The 15,000-nt window shown below is 49.7% G+C and overlaps 1 protein-coding gene across 5 annotated transcripts in view; it reads right to left on the bottom strand.

Moving 5' to 3' along the window:
• Positions 1-15,000, bottom strand: part of map7d1b (MAP7 domain containing 1b) — a 48,941-nt gene that overhangs the window by 17,480 nt on the left and 16,461 nt on the right. For 2 of the 5 annotated variants that reach the window (XM_077006102.1, XM_077006103.1), the window contains exons 2-7: positions 9,952-10,140; positions 8,452-8,520; positions 7,722-7,742; positions 5,093-5,256; positions 4,421-4,529; positions 2,107-2,211 (exon numbers count right to left, since the gene is read on the bottom strand). In XM_077006102.1, coding sequence (XP_076862217.1) covers positions 2,107-2,211; positions 4,421-4,529; positions 5,093-5,256; positions 7,722-7,742; positions 8,452-8,520; positions 9,952-10,140 — 657 coding nt within the window. The remainder of the gene's footprint in view (positions 1-2,106; positions 2,212-4,420; positions 4,530-5,092; positions 5,257-7,721; positions 7,743-8,451; positions 8,521-9,951; positions 10,141-15,000) is intronic. The other 3 variants (XM_077006105.1, XM_077006104.1, XM_077006106.1) reach the window with 3 other exon arrangements.

Below are 15,000 nucleotides of genomic sequence, written 5' to 3'. Positions count from 1 at the left end.
TAAAGCCAGTAACCATGGTAACCCCTGAGAATGAGCAGGGTGCAGTCATTACAGAGTTCACAGCTATCAGATCCCTATGGTGGCCCGTGTGGGACATAGAGCCCTGGGTTGAAGTGTTGCACATGGCAGCTGTGTCCCGACCCACAATTACAATAAGACACAGTTAGATCCCTGCTGTAGTGTTTTTTTTAAAGCACGTGGTGTTTTTTCTCTATTTTAAAGGAACATGAATAGTTGCAGAAGTATGAGGAATGTCAGGGCCACTGGCGTGTGGGGAACAGGAAGTGGTTCAGCCGCCTCCAACCTGCTTCCTGTGGCTCACAGAGGAGCTGCACTTCCTCCCCTCCTGAGAGCTGAGTGACAGGGAAATAAGCAAAACAAGGGCGGGATTACATCTGATCAGTCCCGCCCCTTTTATTCGTCTCCTAGCAATCAAAACAGAAGACAAAGTCTCTTTCTCTGTTTCTCTTATCTCTCATACACATGTGCCCACACACACACACACACACACACACACACACACACACACACAGCTTCTTTACATATAGTGGTGTTCAAACCAAATTCGTTTAAGAAAATCCACGCCTCGTGCCTCACTAAAACACTGAAATATAAAATAATAAACCCAAGGTCATCGCCACAGACTACAACTTTCTGCTTTCAAAATCTTACAACATAACATTCACAACAGTCGATAACCCTCTGTTGCTAAGCAACAGCTGCCCCCACCCCATCCCTACTGCGGCAAGCCATGTGGAGTGTGAGAGCATCACGTGTCTCCTGGACCCTGTGGACGTGCCCACAATCTACAAACCACTGGATCAGGCCACTGCTTACACCACAGACACAACCCTGCCAGTCCTGGAGGGGGACAGGACCAGAGAGGACATCACGCTCCAATACTGTTTCTCTTGTGTTTATTTGTCTACAAAACCGACCCAGCATAAATGATTAACTTGAGATAGCACAATATTGCAGGGTTATAAAATGTTGAGCTCCTTGAGGCTACCTGTCTGTATGTCTGTCTGCCAGTCTATTTGTGTGTCTGCCTGTCTGTCTGCCAGTCTATTTGTGTGTCTGCCTGTCTGTCTGCCAGTCTATTTGTGTGTCTGCCTGTCTGTCTGCCAGTCTATTTGTGTGTCTGTCTGCCAGTCTATTTGTGTGTCTGCCTGTCTGTCTGTCTGTCCTTCTGCCACGCCTCAGCAGAATGATGCTCTGAACTCAAATCAGTGTCTTAAAGGTGGAGTCAGTGGTCCATATGTAGCAATCATTCTAGGTCTGATCGAGGATCAGGTGTCTGATTGTCAATATTTCTCAAGGGCACACAGTTGATTAAAAAACGTACTCTAGTACATTTGGGTCAGTGACTGTATCTTTAAGGTAACGTTTGCTCCATCATAAATGTGACAAGCCACTGTTGCTTCACAAAATCTAGTTTTGTCTTTGTTTTAATAAAAACCTTAATGTAATAAGTCATCATGCTTTCAAAGGAATGCAGCCTTTTCTAATGAAAACCTAGTCAATCTTATTAATTAAGCATTCTCATCAAACTGAGCCATAGGCAAATGTTATTGATTCTGAATTTCACACCAAACCTCTTACAAGAATCAACAACATATTAGTCATGTTCTAACAGCCCTTCCAAAACAGCACACCACATACAGCAGGAAGGGGACGACCCGAAAAGACACAAACAAAACTCTGGAGAGTGATGGGAAAAAATGGGGATTCATGAGAAAACCAGCCAATGAAAAAGCTTAGCACTTAACACTTAACACTTAGCACTTAACACTTAGCAGCATCACTACTCCACAACCACCACAAACGATGAAATTAGAAATGTGTAGGCTGACCAAAGATGCATTTAAAGGATAGAAATAAAAATTCCCCACAATGCATCACAGGAGCAGGAATGGGTGGAATAGATGGGGGGGGGGGGTTCATCGATCATCAGGCACAGGCAAGCAGGCATGTCACCAGAAACAAGAATGACAACCCCAAAAAAGAAACGGAAGATGGCCATTTAAACACCAAAACAAGGCAAAACGAGGATGAGGATGAGGCTGCAGGCTCTGCAGGGTGGGGTCGTGACCCTAAAGGCCTTACTTCGATTGGGCGAGTTCCAGAGGGTCGCCGACGACCTGGAGAGCCTGGTGCTAATTCCAGGCTCCACGAGTCTAGGCAGGTTTACCGTGGAGGCCGAACATCTGCCTACACCAGAGAGAACCCAACACACACACACACACACACACACACACACACACACACACACACACACACAGCGTTCACTAGAGAAGCACACTGGGAGATCTCCAGAGGGAAGGAGGCTATTCTGAGGTCGACATAATTCCAACAGGAAGTGCAGTGATGTCATGGGTCAGAGGTGGAGGAGCAGCAGCTCACAGTCCCGGTCCTGGCTCCGCCTCTTCCTGCCGCGGTTTAGTGTTTTCCCACGTGTCATACGTCTGCGTTGGCCCAGCAGCTGTCACGTGAGCCAAAGCAGGTGTGATCACCTGACTTGAGGGTTGTAGGGAAAACAAGAAACCTTGCGTGGTATTGGGTCCCCAGGGACTCGGAACTGGAGAGTGTCATGCTGGAGAAAAAACTGGAAGAAAACCTTTTCCAAAAGTAATGACACATATCGCATGTATTTTCTACGACCTGATGGGTTGTAACCCTCCAAAAGCCTATGATGGATTTCTCCATTGTCTAGGGGACATTATATCCAGCTGTGTCCAACAAGACTCGTGGATTTTTGTGACAGAACAGAGAAAGTGTCTCTCACTGTTAGACACGTGAGCACGTGAGAGCCACTTACAACATCAGACACACTTTAACCAAAAGAACACCAGTACGTCCTCAGCTGGAAGAGTAGTATAGACTCCAACACACACACACACACACACACACACACACACACACACACACACACACACACGCGCGCGCGCGCGCACACGCGCACACACACACACACACACACACACACACACACACACACACACACACACACACAAGAATGTAAGAGGGGGAGGGGGACAGAGGGGGAGAACTCAGCTTCTAGGCCAAATTCCCTCCAATCAAATTCTGGGCCACATTCCTTCCTCTCAAATGGTGGGCGGGACACATTTGGGATTCGGGTGAATTGCACTGGGGAGGCACAGAACAAACCGCGTAAAGAAAAGGCCACCCTGCACGCCAGCGTGATGTAGTGTGTCAAAGGTCAAATGATTAGCTGATGGCGGGACCCATGTCATTTGCATACTGTCTAGATAAAAGTGCAGAGAGCTAGAAACATAACGCATTAACAAAATTAAACTGCCTGGCGTAACTATCCACAGCATCCTGAGCCAATCCTGTTGAAGGAACTCACAGAACATACAGAAATGTGTGAAAACACACTGATCCACACCAGTTCTATTCATCATTGAGTTGTGTGTGTTCCGTTTATGGAAATAACACATTACTGCAGAATCACAGGGTTGTCACTTACTGACCATGGATCACAGCCAGTAACGAATGATAAGATCTCCAAATGAGAACACAGAGTTGTGTGAGAGTCTTTGAGCTGGCAGGGGGCGAGGATGAGGTCACGGGGGCCGGTCCTGTGCTCACACGCCGCAGGCACACACTTCACGGCAGCGGCAGGTCAGAAGGACTGGAGCTCCTCCCTCACAGAGTGTCCCTCTCTTTCAGAACAAACGCAGCAGAGAGTCTACAACCGCTGCCCCAAATGAGCCTCCAGTACACCTGCACCAGTACACCAGCACCAGTACACCAGCACCAGTACACCTGCACCAGTACACCAGCACCAGTACACCTGCACCAGTACATCTGCACCAGTACACCTGCACCAGTACACCAGCACACCTGCACCAGTACACCAGCACCAGTACACCTGCACCAGTACACCTGCACCAGTACACCTGCACCAGTACACCAGCACCAGTACACCTGCACCAGTACACCAGCACACCTGCACCAGTACACGGGCACCAGTACACCTGCACCAGTACACCAGCACACCTGCACCAGTACACCTGCACCAGTACACCTGCACCAGTACACCTGCACCAGCACACCTGCACCAGTACACCTGCACCAGTACACCAGCACCAGTACACCTGCACCAGTACACCAGCACACCTGCACCAGTACACGGGCACCAGTACACGGGCACCAGTACACCTGCACCAGCACACCAGTACCAGCACACCTGCACCAGCACACCTGCACCAGCACACCTGCACCAGCACACCTGCACCAGTACACCTGCACCAGTACACCTGCACCAAGGACACTGGGCACCTGACGCGGGTGTACTGGATGTGGGAGGGGGAGGGGCCAAAGGGCTGGGATGGAAGAAAACAGGAGAGCTCCTCCCACTTCTCCAACTCCTCTTACTACTGATCAAAGTGCTCACTTTCTCTGCGGGACGTCTGGTTGAGTCCGCCTGCCCAGGACCACCTCTGCTGTTTGATCTCCGCCCAGGTCTTTCTGGACGATCGCTTGATGGCAGACTCATATCTCTCCTAAAGGGAACACAGCACACACACACACACACACACACACACACACACACACACACACACACACACACACACTCAGGTGGGGCCATGGTGGGGCCATTACAATAACACACCACTTAGCAATACTTGAGCATTTTTCATGTGTAAGTCACATATTATTGGCCCTCCAATGGTCACATGACTGATCACATGTCTTGTGACTAGGAAGAAATTTTCCATGTTGCTATAAACAATAAAGGAAACAAATGCCCAATCTAAATTCCAGGACTGAGGTCTCATGGACTCTGGTCTCACAAACAAAAATTCGTTGTGTGATATTTACTGGGTATGACGTGGCCGAAAGCGTTCAGCTTTTTCCATGGTTAACATCAATGCCAAATCATGATACCAGGAGCAACCACTGGCACTCAGACGTGGCCATTCAGTCTGGAGAACACCAGAGATTTAGACTGGGCATTAGTGTAAGTCGTAAAAGATGCACTACATCCATGGGTCTTCTCATAATATAACCACATCTAGTGATTATTACTACTCCTCTCCCTCCTCCTCCTCCTGCTCCTCCTCACCTTGTTCTTCTCGAGTTTCTGTCGCTGTTTCTCCTCGAGGAGCGCCCTGCGCTTCTCTGCTCGGAGACGCTGCTCCTCCAGCCTCCTCCGGCGTTCCTCCAGCTGACTCTCACGCAGACGTCGTGCTCGCTCCTCCTTCTCCAGCCACTGGGCCTTCTTCACCGCTGCAGGGAGGGAGGAGGCAGACACACGCACGTCAGACACGCCTCCGCCGGGACACGCCCCTGCCAGGACACGCCCCCACCAGGACACGCCCCGTGAGTGCACGCCCCCGCCAGGACACGCCCCCACCAGGACACGCCTCTGCCAGGACACGCCCCCACCAGGACACGCCTCTGCCAGGACACGCCCCCGCCAGGACACGCCCCCGCCAGGACACGCCCCGTGAGTGCACGCCCCCGCCAGGACACGCCTCCGCCAGGACACGCCCCCGCCAGGACACGCCCCCGCCAGGACATGCCCCCGCCAGGACACGCCCCCGCCAGGACACGCCCCGTGAGTGCACGCCCCCACCAGGACACGCCTCCGCCAGGACACGCCCCCGCCAGGACGAGGCGGTGAATGCAGCTGCGCAGAAGGGGGCGTGGCCACCACTTCAGAACATTTCCTCGTTTGTGGCATGCATGACTTTTCAGATTATTCTGCTGATGTTTCTGACTTGTCTTGTCAAGGTCGTCGTACCTCCTAGTGAGGGAGAGTCACATCCTCCAAGCTACAAGTTAGTTCTACAGTAAACATGTTGCAGGTTGTTGGAGGTGAGTGTCACATGACTAAATTCAAGCTTGTTTGTTCAATGTGATCATTCATGGTGTCATCTCAAACTCTCAGAGCCCAAGTACTGAATACTGAATCCAGTGGCTTTGAGCGAGACACACAGTCCCAGGCCCTCTATGGGAGACGCTGCTGCTGGTCCTGCTCTCTGTCCCACTCTCTGTCCCCCTCTCTGTCCTACTCTCTGTCCCCCTCTCTGTCCTGCTCTCTGTCCCGCTCTCTGTCCCGCTCTCTGTCCTACTCCCTGTCCCCCTCCCTGTCCCCCTCCCTGTCCCCCTCTCTGTCCCCCTCTCTGTCCTACTCTCTGTCCTGCTCTCTGTCCTACTCTCTGTCCCCTTCTCTGTCCTTCTCTGTCCTACTCTCTGTCCCCCTCTCTGTCCTGCTCTCTGTCCTGCTCTCTGTCCTGCTCTCTGTCCCGCTCTCTGTCCTGCTCTCTGTCCTGCTCTCTGTCCCGCTCTCTGTCCCCTTCTCTGTCCCCTTCTCTGTCCCCTTCTCTGTCCCCCTCTCTGTCCCTGAACCTACCTCATCATCATAAGGACTGAAAGAGATGTGGGGAACATCTTCTCTGTTCTCTGCTACTTGCATACGTTTCTTCTGTCTTCGTATCCCTGACTGAACAGAATGCATAAAGTGTGTTTGTCTTACAGCTACTGTGCACATGACTCTAGCAAATACACAGCAGGCTTCCCGCCACAAAGAAATAACAATTAAAAACCAAGCACAGCTGCGTATGCAAAACTCCCAGCATGCTGTGCAGCAGTTGGGTACATTCTGCTTGAAGATCTTCCATGTGGAATACATTTACATCCCACCACAGTACTTCCTGTTTTCCATTGACCTAAACATCACAATACATGTGATCACACACACACACACACACACACACACACACACACACACACACACACACACACACACACACACACACACACACACACAGGAACTGCTTCTCTGTTTTGAAGAGGACATGGAAATGTCTTGGCCTAAACAAATAAATCACTAATATGTAAGCATATTATACCTGCTATATACTATACAAAACACAAACAACACAACACAACTATATGGTATAGGGTTTACAGTGCATTCATGTCTAAAACCATAAACGTTTTTACCATGCACCTTTAGAGAAAAACATCCTAAACCTTTTTACACAAGCTCACATGTCAGTGCTGGTCGGAACTAGAAAACACATTTTTACAACACAGTTCAAAGGAACCACAAACCATATTTCACACTTTTTGCTCTCTAAACGATGAAAGAGCTTTTTGTTACGCGTGAACTGAAATCGACTGCAATGCGTCTGTGTCGGAGCTCTGTACGATTTATCTGGCGTCTGCCGGTGACCGAGCTTTCTCAAGCTCACGCTCTCGTTTGTGCTGAACCTACGCCAGTATTTCAGTGTGTGCTAATCAGGCTGATGACAGACGTGATTTCGTCTAACAGAACCACGGCCGTCCCGTTTTTCTGGCGCTGGTGCCTCAGGGACTTGCGGATAAGTTCAAAGCGAACGTTTAGCAGACAGATACTACTCGTGGCTGATCAAGGGTAGGTCATGCAAATGAGGAACACGTCAGACGTGTGTCAAGAAACGTGGCTATGACGCAGTGATGAATACAGCCTGCGTGTGCATGTGTTGCTGTTTGACACAGGTGTGGTGTTGGGGGGGTGTCGATGTAAAAGCAACCAATCATTCCCACAAATGCGAAAAACACGTTTATATGGACATAGCATCATTCCGTATTGCTGCAAGAAATGGATAGAATAAGTTTAAATTAAGGCCAGAATAATATCAAAAATCATGGTCGAATGGTGAAGCGGGCCCCAGTGAGGGGCTGTCAGGGGTCAAGGGTCTTACCTTGGTCCAGGTTTCGCTGCTCTGAAGCATTAAAAGCAGTGGAGAGAAGTGTGTGTTAATGACGCACAATGCTTCAGGCAGCTTCTCTACTTCAGTCCTGCTACCAGCTTAACCACAGGTGTGGAGAAAATTTGTGCATGTGTGTGTGTGATGTGTGTGTGTGTGTGTGATGTGTGCATGTGTGTGTGTGTGTGTGTGTCTGTGCGTGTATGTGTGTGTGTGTGTATGTGTGTGGTGTGTGATGTGTGTGTGTGTGATGTGTGTGTGATGTGTGTATGTGTGTCTGTGTGTGTGTGTGTGTGTCTGTGTGTGTGTGTGTCTGTGTGTGTGTGTGTGTGTGTGTGTGTATGTGTGTGGTGTGTGATGTGTGTGTGTGTGATGTGTGTATGTGTGTCTGTGTGTGTGTGTGTCTGTGTGTGTGTGTGTGTGTGTGTGTGTGTGTCTGTGTGTGTGTGTCTGTGTGTGTGTGTGTGTGTGTGTATATGTGTGTGGTGTGTGATGTGTGTGATGTGTGTGTGATGTGTGTCTGTGTGTGTGTGTGTGTGTGTGTGTCTGTGTGTGTGTGTCTGTGTGTGTGTGTGTGTGTGTGTGTGTGTGTGTGTGTATATGTGTGTGGTGTGTGATGTGTGTGTGATGTGTGTCTGTGTGTCTGTGTGTGTGTCTGTGTGTGTGTGTGTGTGTGTGTGTGTGTGTGTGTGTGTGTGTGTGTGTGTGTGTGTGTGTGTATTACCCATGTATTTGGCCCTCTCCTCCCTCCTCTGTTTTGCCAGCTTCTGTCTCTGCTCTGAACTCATCCCATCTGTGGATGATGACAGAGTTGTCAGGTTAGACTTCACTGAGGCAGCAGTATGGATATGGTGTTGAACACACACTGGTGTTGAACACATACTGGTGTTGGACACACACTGGTGTTGGACACATACTGGTGTTGGACACACACTGGTGTTGGACACACACTGGTGCTGGACACACACTGGTGCTGGACACACACTGGTGCTGGACACACACTGGTGTTGGACACACACTGGTGTTGGACACACACTGGTGCTGGACACACACTGGTGTTGGACACACACTGGTGCTGGACACACACTGGTGCTGGACACACACTGGTGTTGGACACACACTGGTGTTGGACACACACTGGTGTTGGACACACACTGGTGCTGGACACACACTGGTGTTGGACACACACTGGAGCTGGTGTCTGTTTCTCTACTTGTCTCCCTTCTCTTTACCCCACATTTAATATGTTCTGCTCCCTCTCCCTGTTCTCTCTGTTTGATTATGATTATGATCAGTGAGATTCAACACTCCAGCCTGGTGCTGACTGACTGCACTCATCCGTGTTGACCAGTCACTCCTGCTTAATCACTCCAGCCTAGTCACTCCAGCCTAGTCACTCCTGCCTAGTCACTCCAGCCTAGTCACTCCAGCCTAGTCACTCCTGCCTAGTCACTCTTGCCTAGTCACTGCAGCCTAGTCACTCCTGCCTAGTCACTCCTCAGCAGAGGTGGACATTCAGAAAGTAAAAGTCCTCACCAATATTTTCCTCAGGCTTCCTGGATTGTGTTGTTTCCAGTAATGGTACCTGCCACTAATTAGAAAACGCAGCAAACTTGAATAAAATCCTGGAAAGGAGTTTTACTTTCTGAATCTGGAATGTCCACCTCTGCTCCTCAGACCCCACGATGCTGCTTCAATTAGGCAGTGTGTGTTTTCACACACACACACACACACACACACACACACACACACACACACACACACACACACACACACACACACACACACACACACACACACACGCGCACGCACACGCGCACACACACACACGCGCGCGCACACACACACACACACACACACACACACACACACACACACACACACACACACACACACACACACAATGTTTCGTTGCTGAAGCTGCAATTTGCTCTCATGGGGGGGAGGGGCTAATAGAACGTGAACAGGCTGGTTCCTATGGCAACTAGCCTTGCTCTCACTGAAAGAGGACTTGGCCGAGCACTTGAGACTGTCAAGACTGTTCTGGAAAACTTGTCTGCACATGCATCACAAACACAAACATGTAAACACACACACCCCCACACACACACACACGGATTAGTGCCCTTCCTGCTATAGCAGTCCTTGCCCTGAACCAATGATGGTGCTGTGTCCTGCCACAGTGAACGGACCCTGTTCAAGGACACTTAGATAGGTGCGGTACCTTTCTTCGCCTGCGGGGTGGCGCTGCTCACAGGTGTGCTGGGTCTGGGCTCTGGTTTGGCAGGCTTGTCTGTTTTGGATGGAGGATCGGTGATGAGGGAGGAGTCTGTGATGGTGGTGTCGTCAGCCTTCAGGGGCTCCGAGTCGGACACGTCTACCCTGGGAGTGGAGTCTTCATGAGAACAGAGACCTGAGACAGCGAGAGACACAGAGAGACAGTAATGAACCAATAATGAACAATACACCATGTATCTTCATTAAGAAGAACACAGACCAGGTCTTATTGTTAAACATTTTATTTGTAGGTTTTGCAAAATGTGCGAGAAATCAATCAATTGGTAGATGCACAATGAATGTGACTGTGTTAATGGTTCTGATGAGTCATGACTCCTATAATCCATCAATACACTGGCGCTGATCCGTAAGTCATTACACAGGGCCGACTGCTATCACTGCTCCATCCACAGCTAGCAGCCTCTTCCCAAGCTGATGCACGGCAGCACCTGCAACATATTATCATGGCACTCAGATGGAGTTCTGGTGTCATTAGCACCCCGTGCACACACATCAGCAGGAGTGCTACGCATCGCGCAGCAGCCCGTGGCCCCTCCCACACGCCCCGTGGCCCCTCCCACACGCCCCGTGTCTCCCGCCTGTCTGACACACATACAGACTTCATGTCTAGTGATGATTGCTGTTCATGAATTTAAGTCAAGGAAGTCCAGTTTTGAGGAAACCACTGATACAATCTCCAGATGTGATGAATTACAAATCTATCAATCTCAGATGGTCTCCTCGTAAACCGTGGTCACCATGTGGTCACAACTCAGCAATATCCTGGGAAACATTTACATTGACCTCTTTAATGGCTTTTTCCAAGGTTTCTAGCCAGCACTTTGTCAGTTCTTACTCTGTGTGTGTGTGTGTGTGTGTGTGTGTGTGTGTGTGTGTGTGTGTGTGTGTGTGTGTGTGTAAAAGGGGGTATATAATTTACTTCTGTGTTACAGTAGGTCAAAACATTTATTGCAATAATCACAGTGATCGCCCTGTAAAAATCTAAGTGGCCTAAGGAAATCCTCCAGTGAGATGAGGGAACATGACATGGTGTAATTCAAGGCGTGGTTCAATCCTGTGGCGTGTCCTTAAGATACGTCCACACATCTATTCTACTGTATGTAATTTACATAATTCAATCTGAGGTAGACAGACGCACACTCACTCACATCAAGGTTGAGTGCCACACAACCAGCTGACCTATCTCACTTGGGTGCAGGTCAGACGGCACCCAAACATCCTGTTTTAGTCATGATTTGGCCTATGTTCTCAAATGTGGAAGCATTCAACGGCTACAGCTGTGCATGTGCAGACCACAGGACAAGACAGAGCTTTGAGTATCTTCTCCTGGAGACGTGGTTGCACCTATTCTCCTGGCACTTACTGGATAGTAACAAAGTGATGACGGGTTAATATTTCAGTGAAAGAGCAAACGAAGTATCCAATGAAGAAGCTGAGAAGATCTGAAAAGACCTGCTTCCTTTTTCTAGGCTGTCTGGGAGTGAGTGATGTCAGCTGCTGCGCATATCTGCATATCTCAGGCTGTCTCGCTCACTCAGTGCAGACAGACAGAAAGAGGGAGACAGACAGAAAGAGAGACAGAGATAGATATAATGGCCAAATGAGAAAGCGAGATTGAGAGGTACAAGGTAAAGACAGAGGAAGAGCCAGTGAGAGAGAGAGAGAGAGTTGGGCCTGTCTCTACCTCCTCTCTGCTGCCCCCTGGAGGTAGCATTCAGCTCCCCCCCCCCTCTCACCCCCTGCAGGGGTTAGCGGCAGGCTACTGTCTCTGACTAGAGACAGAGAGGGAAGATAAACCACCACCACCACCACCACCACCACCACAGAGCTTCCATCTGCTACAGCCAGCGTCCTGAGAGTGAGACATTTCTCGACAGACACTCACAGGAGAGTTGGGCCTGTTTCCAGTCTCCTCTCTACTGCCCCCTGGAGGCCCTCATCTCTCCCCATGCTAGTCTGAGGGCCAAATGCTGTCTAACTCACACAAGGATGAATCAGTCCACCAGAGCAGGAACAGACTCCAGCAGGCTTTGATGCTAAATGAGAAGCAGTCACAGTTCTGTGGTTCCTGAGGTCATGGTATGAATCAAACAAGGCTAAGGGTGACATTAAGGTCAAAGGTTAAAATATCATGTCAATAGCCATCAAAATGAACATTTCTCTGATTGTCATGAATCAGTCTGTATTCTGTTGTTATTGTCCTTTTGTTTCAGCAGTTGTGCTAGTTGGTTTTTGCTTTGTGAATGAGATATAAAGATCTCCCCTTCTAAATGAAACTGACGTCTCAGTTGGTCTTTCTTGTAAAAATATTTTGAAACTATTAAAAGCATTAAAGGTTGTGTTAGGAGCTAACGCCTTTGTGATGTATTTTATTTGACAGTGTGGGTCGGGTGAGGGGTGAAGTCGTATGGCTGTGGTAAAACGTGTGTGGCCGGATCCACCAGGGGAGGGCAGGGAAATCCCTGCAGTAAGACCCTGCAGTAAGACCCTACAGTAAGACCCTGCAGTGAGACCCTGCAGTAAGACCTACAGTAAGACCCTGCAGTAAGACCCTGCAGTAAGACCTACAGTAAGACCCTGCAGTAAGACCCTGCAGTAAGACCTACAGTAAGACCCTGCAGTAAGACCCTGCAGTAAGACCTACAGTAAGACCAAGCAGTAAGACCCTGCAGTAAAACCTACAGTAAGACCCTGCAGTAAGACCCTGCAGTAAGACCTACAGTAAGACCCAGCAGTAAGACCCTGCAGTAAAACCTACAGTAAGACCCTGCAGTAAGACCCTGCAGTAAGACCCTGCAGTAAAACCTAAAGTAAGACCCTGCAGTAAGACCCTGCAGTAAGACCTACAGTAAGACCCTGCAGTAAGACCTACAGTAAGACCCTGCAGTAAGACCCTGCAGTAAGACCCTGCAGTAAAACCTACAGTAAGACCCTGCAGTAAAACCTACAGTAAGACCCTGCAGTAAGACCCTGCCAGAGGGGCTTTATCAGCTCGATCTTACACAACCACCAGACCAAAGATCTGAACAGACCAACAGATGCCTTAATGGCTGGCTTGCATAGCAACCAAAATGACTTTATGACCCGACTGCATAGCAACAGGAACTTGGCCAAGACCTTGTGAGAGACAGAGAGTGGGAAAGAGAAGAAGAGAGAGCATGAGGAACAGAGAGAAAGAAAGGGGGGACTGTGTATTTAACAAACTTCATTACTGGAATCAGTCTGCTTTTGTGTGTGAAAGAGCAAGAGAGAGAGTGTGTGTGTGTGTGGGTGGGCCTGCCTGAGAGTGCACAGGGAGGAGACAAAGAAAAAGAAAAAGAGAAAAGGAGGGAGAGTCAGTGGGGGAAGAGCGACAGACACAACAGTTTAGAACATGTTGAGGCAGATCAGGAAACAGCACAATCACAGTGCAGCGTCGCTGCAGTGAGCAGAACCTACACATCACTGTGACATCAGAATGAGAACGGAAACATATGACATCACAATGAGAACGGAAACATATGACATCACAATGAGAACAGAAACATATGACATCACAATGAGAATAGATGCATGTGACATCACACATCCCTAATTTAGGTTGTCTTTAAAAAACAGCAGCTGGGAGCTGGAGGTACAACACCATATAGGAACTCATGTTCTTTTGTTGGTTTTTATGACTTATTCATTGTATTCTTGATTTAAGCAAAGTTCTCATGGCATGAGCCATCAGTCTGTGCTGGATTCCCCTTGTAAAGTAAAACTCTTACAGAGAAATCCAATCTGACAGAGACAGCCTGCAGTCATGCTCATCTGGTCAACACAATGATGCTACAGTAGTGCTAGGTATACACACACCAGTACCCGAGTGTTCACAGGGTAATCTCCTCTACTCACGCACGCACGCACGCACGCACGCATGCACGCACGCACGCACGCACACACACACACACACACACACACGCACACACACACGCACACACACACGCACACACACACGCACACACACACACACGCACACACACACACCCGTCACGCCTGGATAGCTCAGGTTTCAGCCCATGCAGCTATCTACAGAGAGTAAAAATAGCCCAGCAGAGAGCCTGCAGCAGCCATAAAAGGTGCTGGGGAGTGTGAGGAGTGTGAGGAATGCCTGCATGTCCCTACAGTCCGGGGCCATCACGCCACGCCCATGTAACTGAACAAAAGAGAACAGGGGAGCATGGCGCACAAGCGCTTCCTGCGTACGGTATGGAACCACCCAAACCCACCTCACTTCCTGCGTACGGTATGGAACCACCCAAACCCACCTCACTTCCTGCGTACAGTATGGAACCACCCAAACCCACCTCACTTCCTGTGTGCGGTATGGAACCACCCAAACCCACCTCACTTCCTGTGTGCGGTATGGAACCACCCAAACCCACCTCACTTCCTGTGTGCGGTATGGAACCACCCAAACCCACCTCACTTCCTGCGTACGGTATGGAACCACCCAAACCCACCTCACTTCCTGCGTACGGTATGGAACCACCCAAACCCACCTCACTTCCTGTGTGCGGTATGGAACCACCCAAACCCACCTCACTTCCTGCGTACAGTATGGAACCACCCAAACCCACCTCACTTCCTGTGTGCGGTATGGAACCACCCAAACCCACCTCACTTCCTGTGTGCGGTATGGAACCACCCAAACCCACCTCACTTCCTGTGTGCGGTATGGAACCACCCAAACCCACCTCACTTCCTGTGTGCGGTATGGAACCACCCAAACCCACCTCACTTCCTGTGTGCGGTATGGAACCACCCAAACCCACCTCACTTCCTGCGTACGGTATGGAACCACCCAAACCCACCTCACTTCCTGCGTACGGTATGGAACCACCCAAACCCACCTCACTTCCTGTGTGCGGTATGGAACCACCCAAACCCACCTCACTTCCTGCGTACAGTATGGAACCACCCAAACCCACCTCACTTCCTGCGTGCGGTATGG

The sequence above is a fragment of the Brachyhypopomus gauderio genome, chromosome 5, assembly GCF_052324685.1.
Source record: "Brachyhypopomus gauderio isolate BG-103 chromosome 5, BGAUD_0.2, whole genome shotgun sequence".
NCBI classification, from domain to species: Eukaryota; Metazoa; Chordata; class Actinopteri; order Gymnotiformes; family Hypopomidae; genus Brachyhypopomus; species Brachyhypopomus gauderio.
The sequence above is the reverse complement of the archived record's forward strand: the minus strand, read 5'-3'. Positions and strand labels throughout refer to the sequence as shown.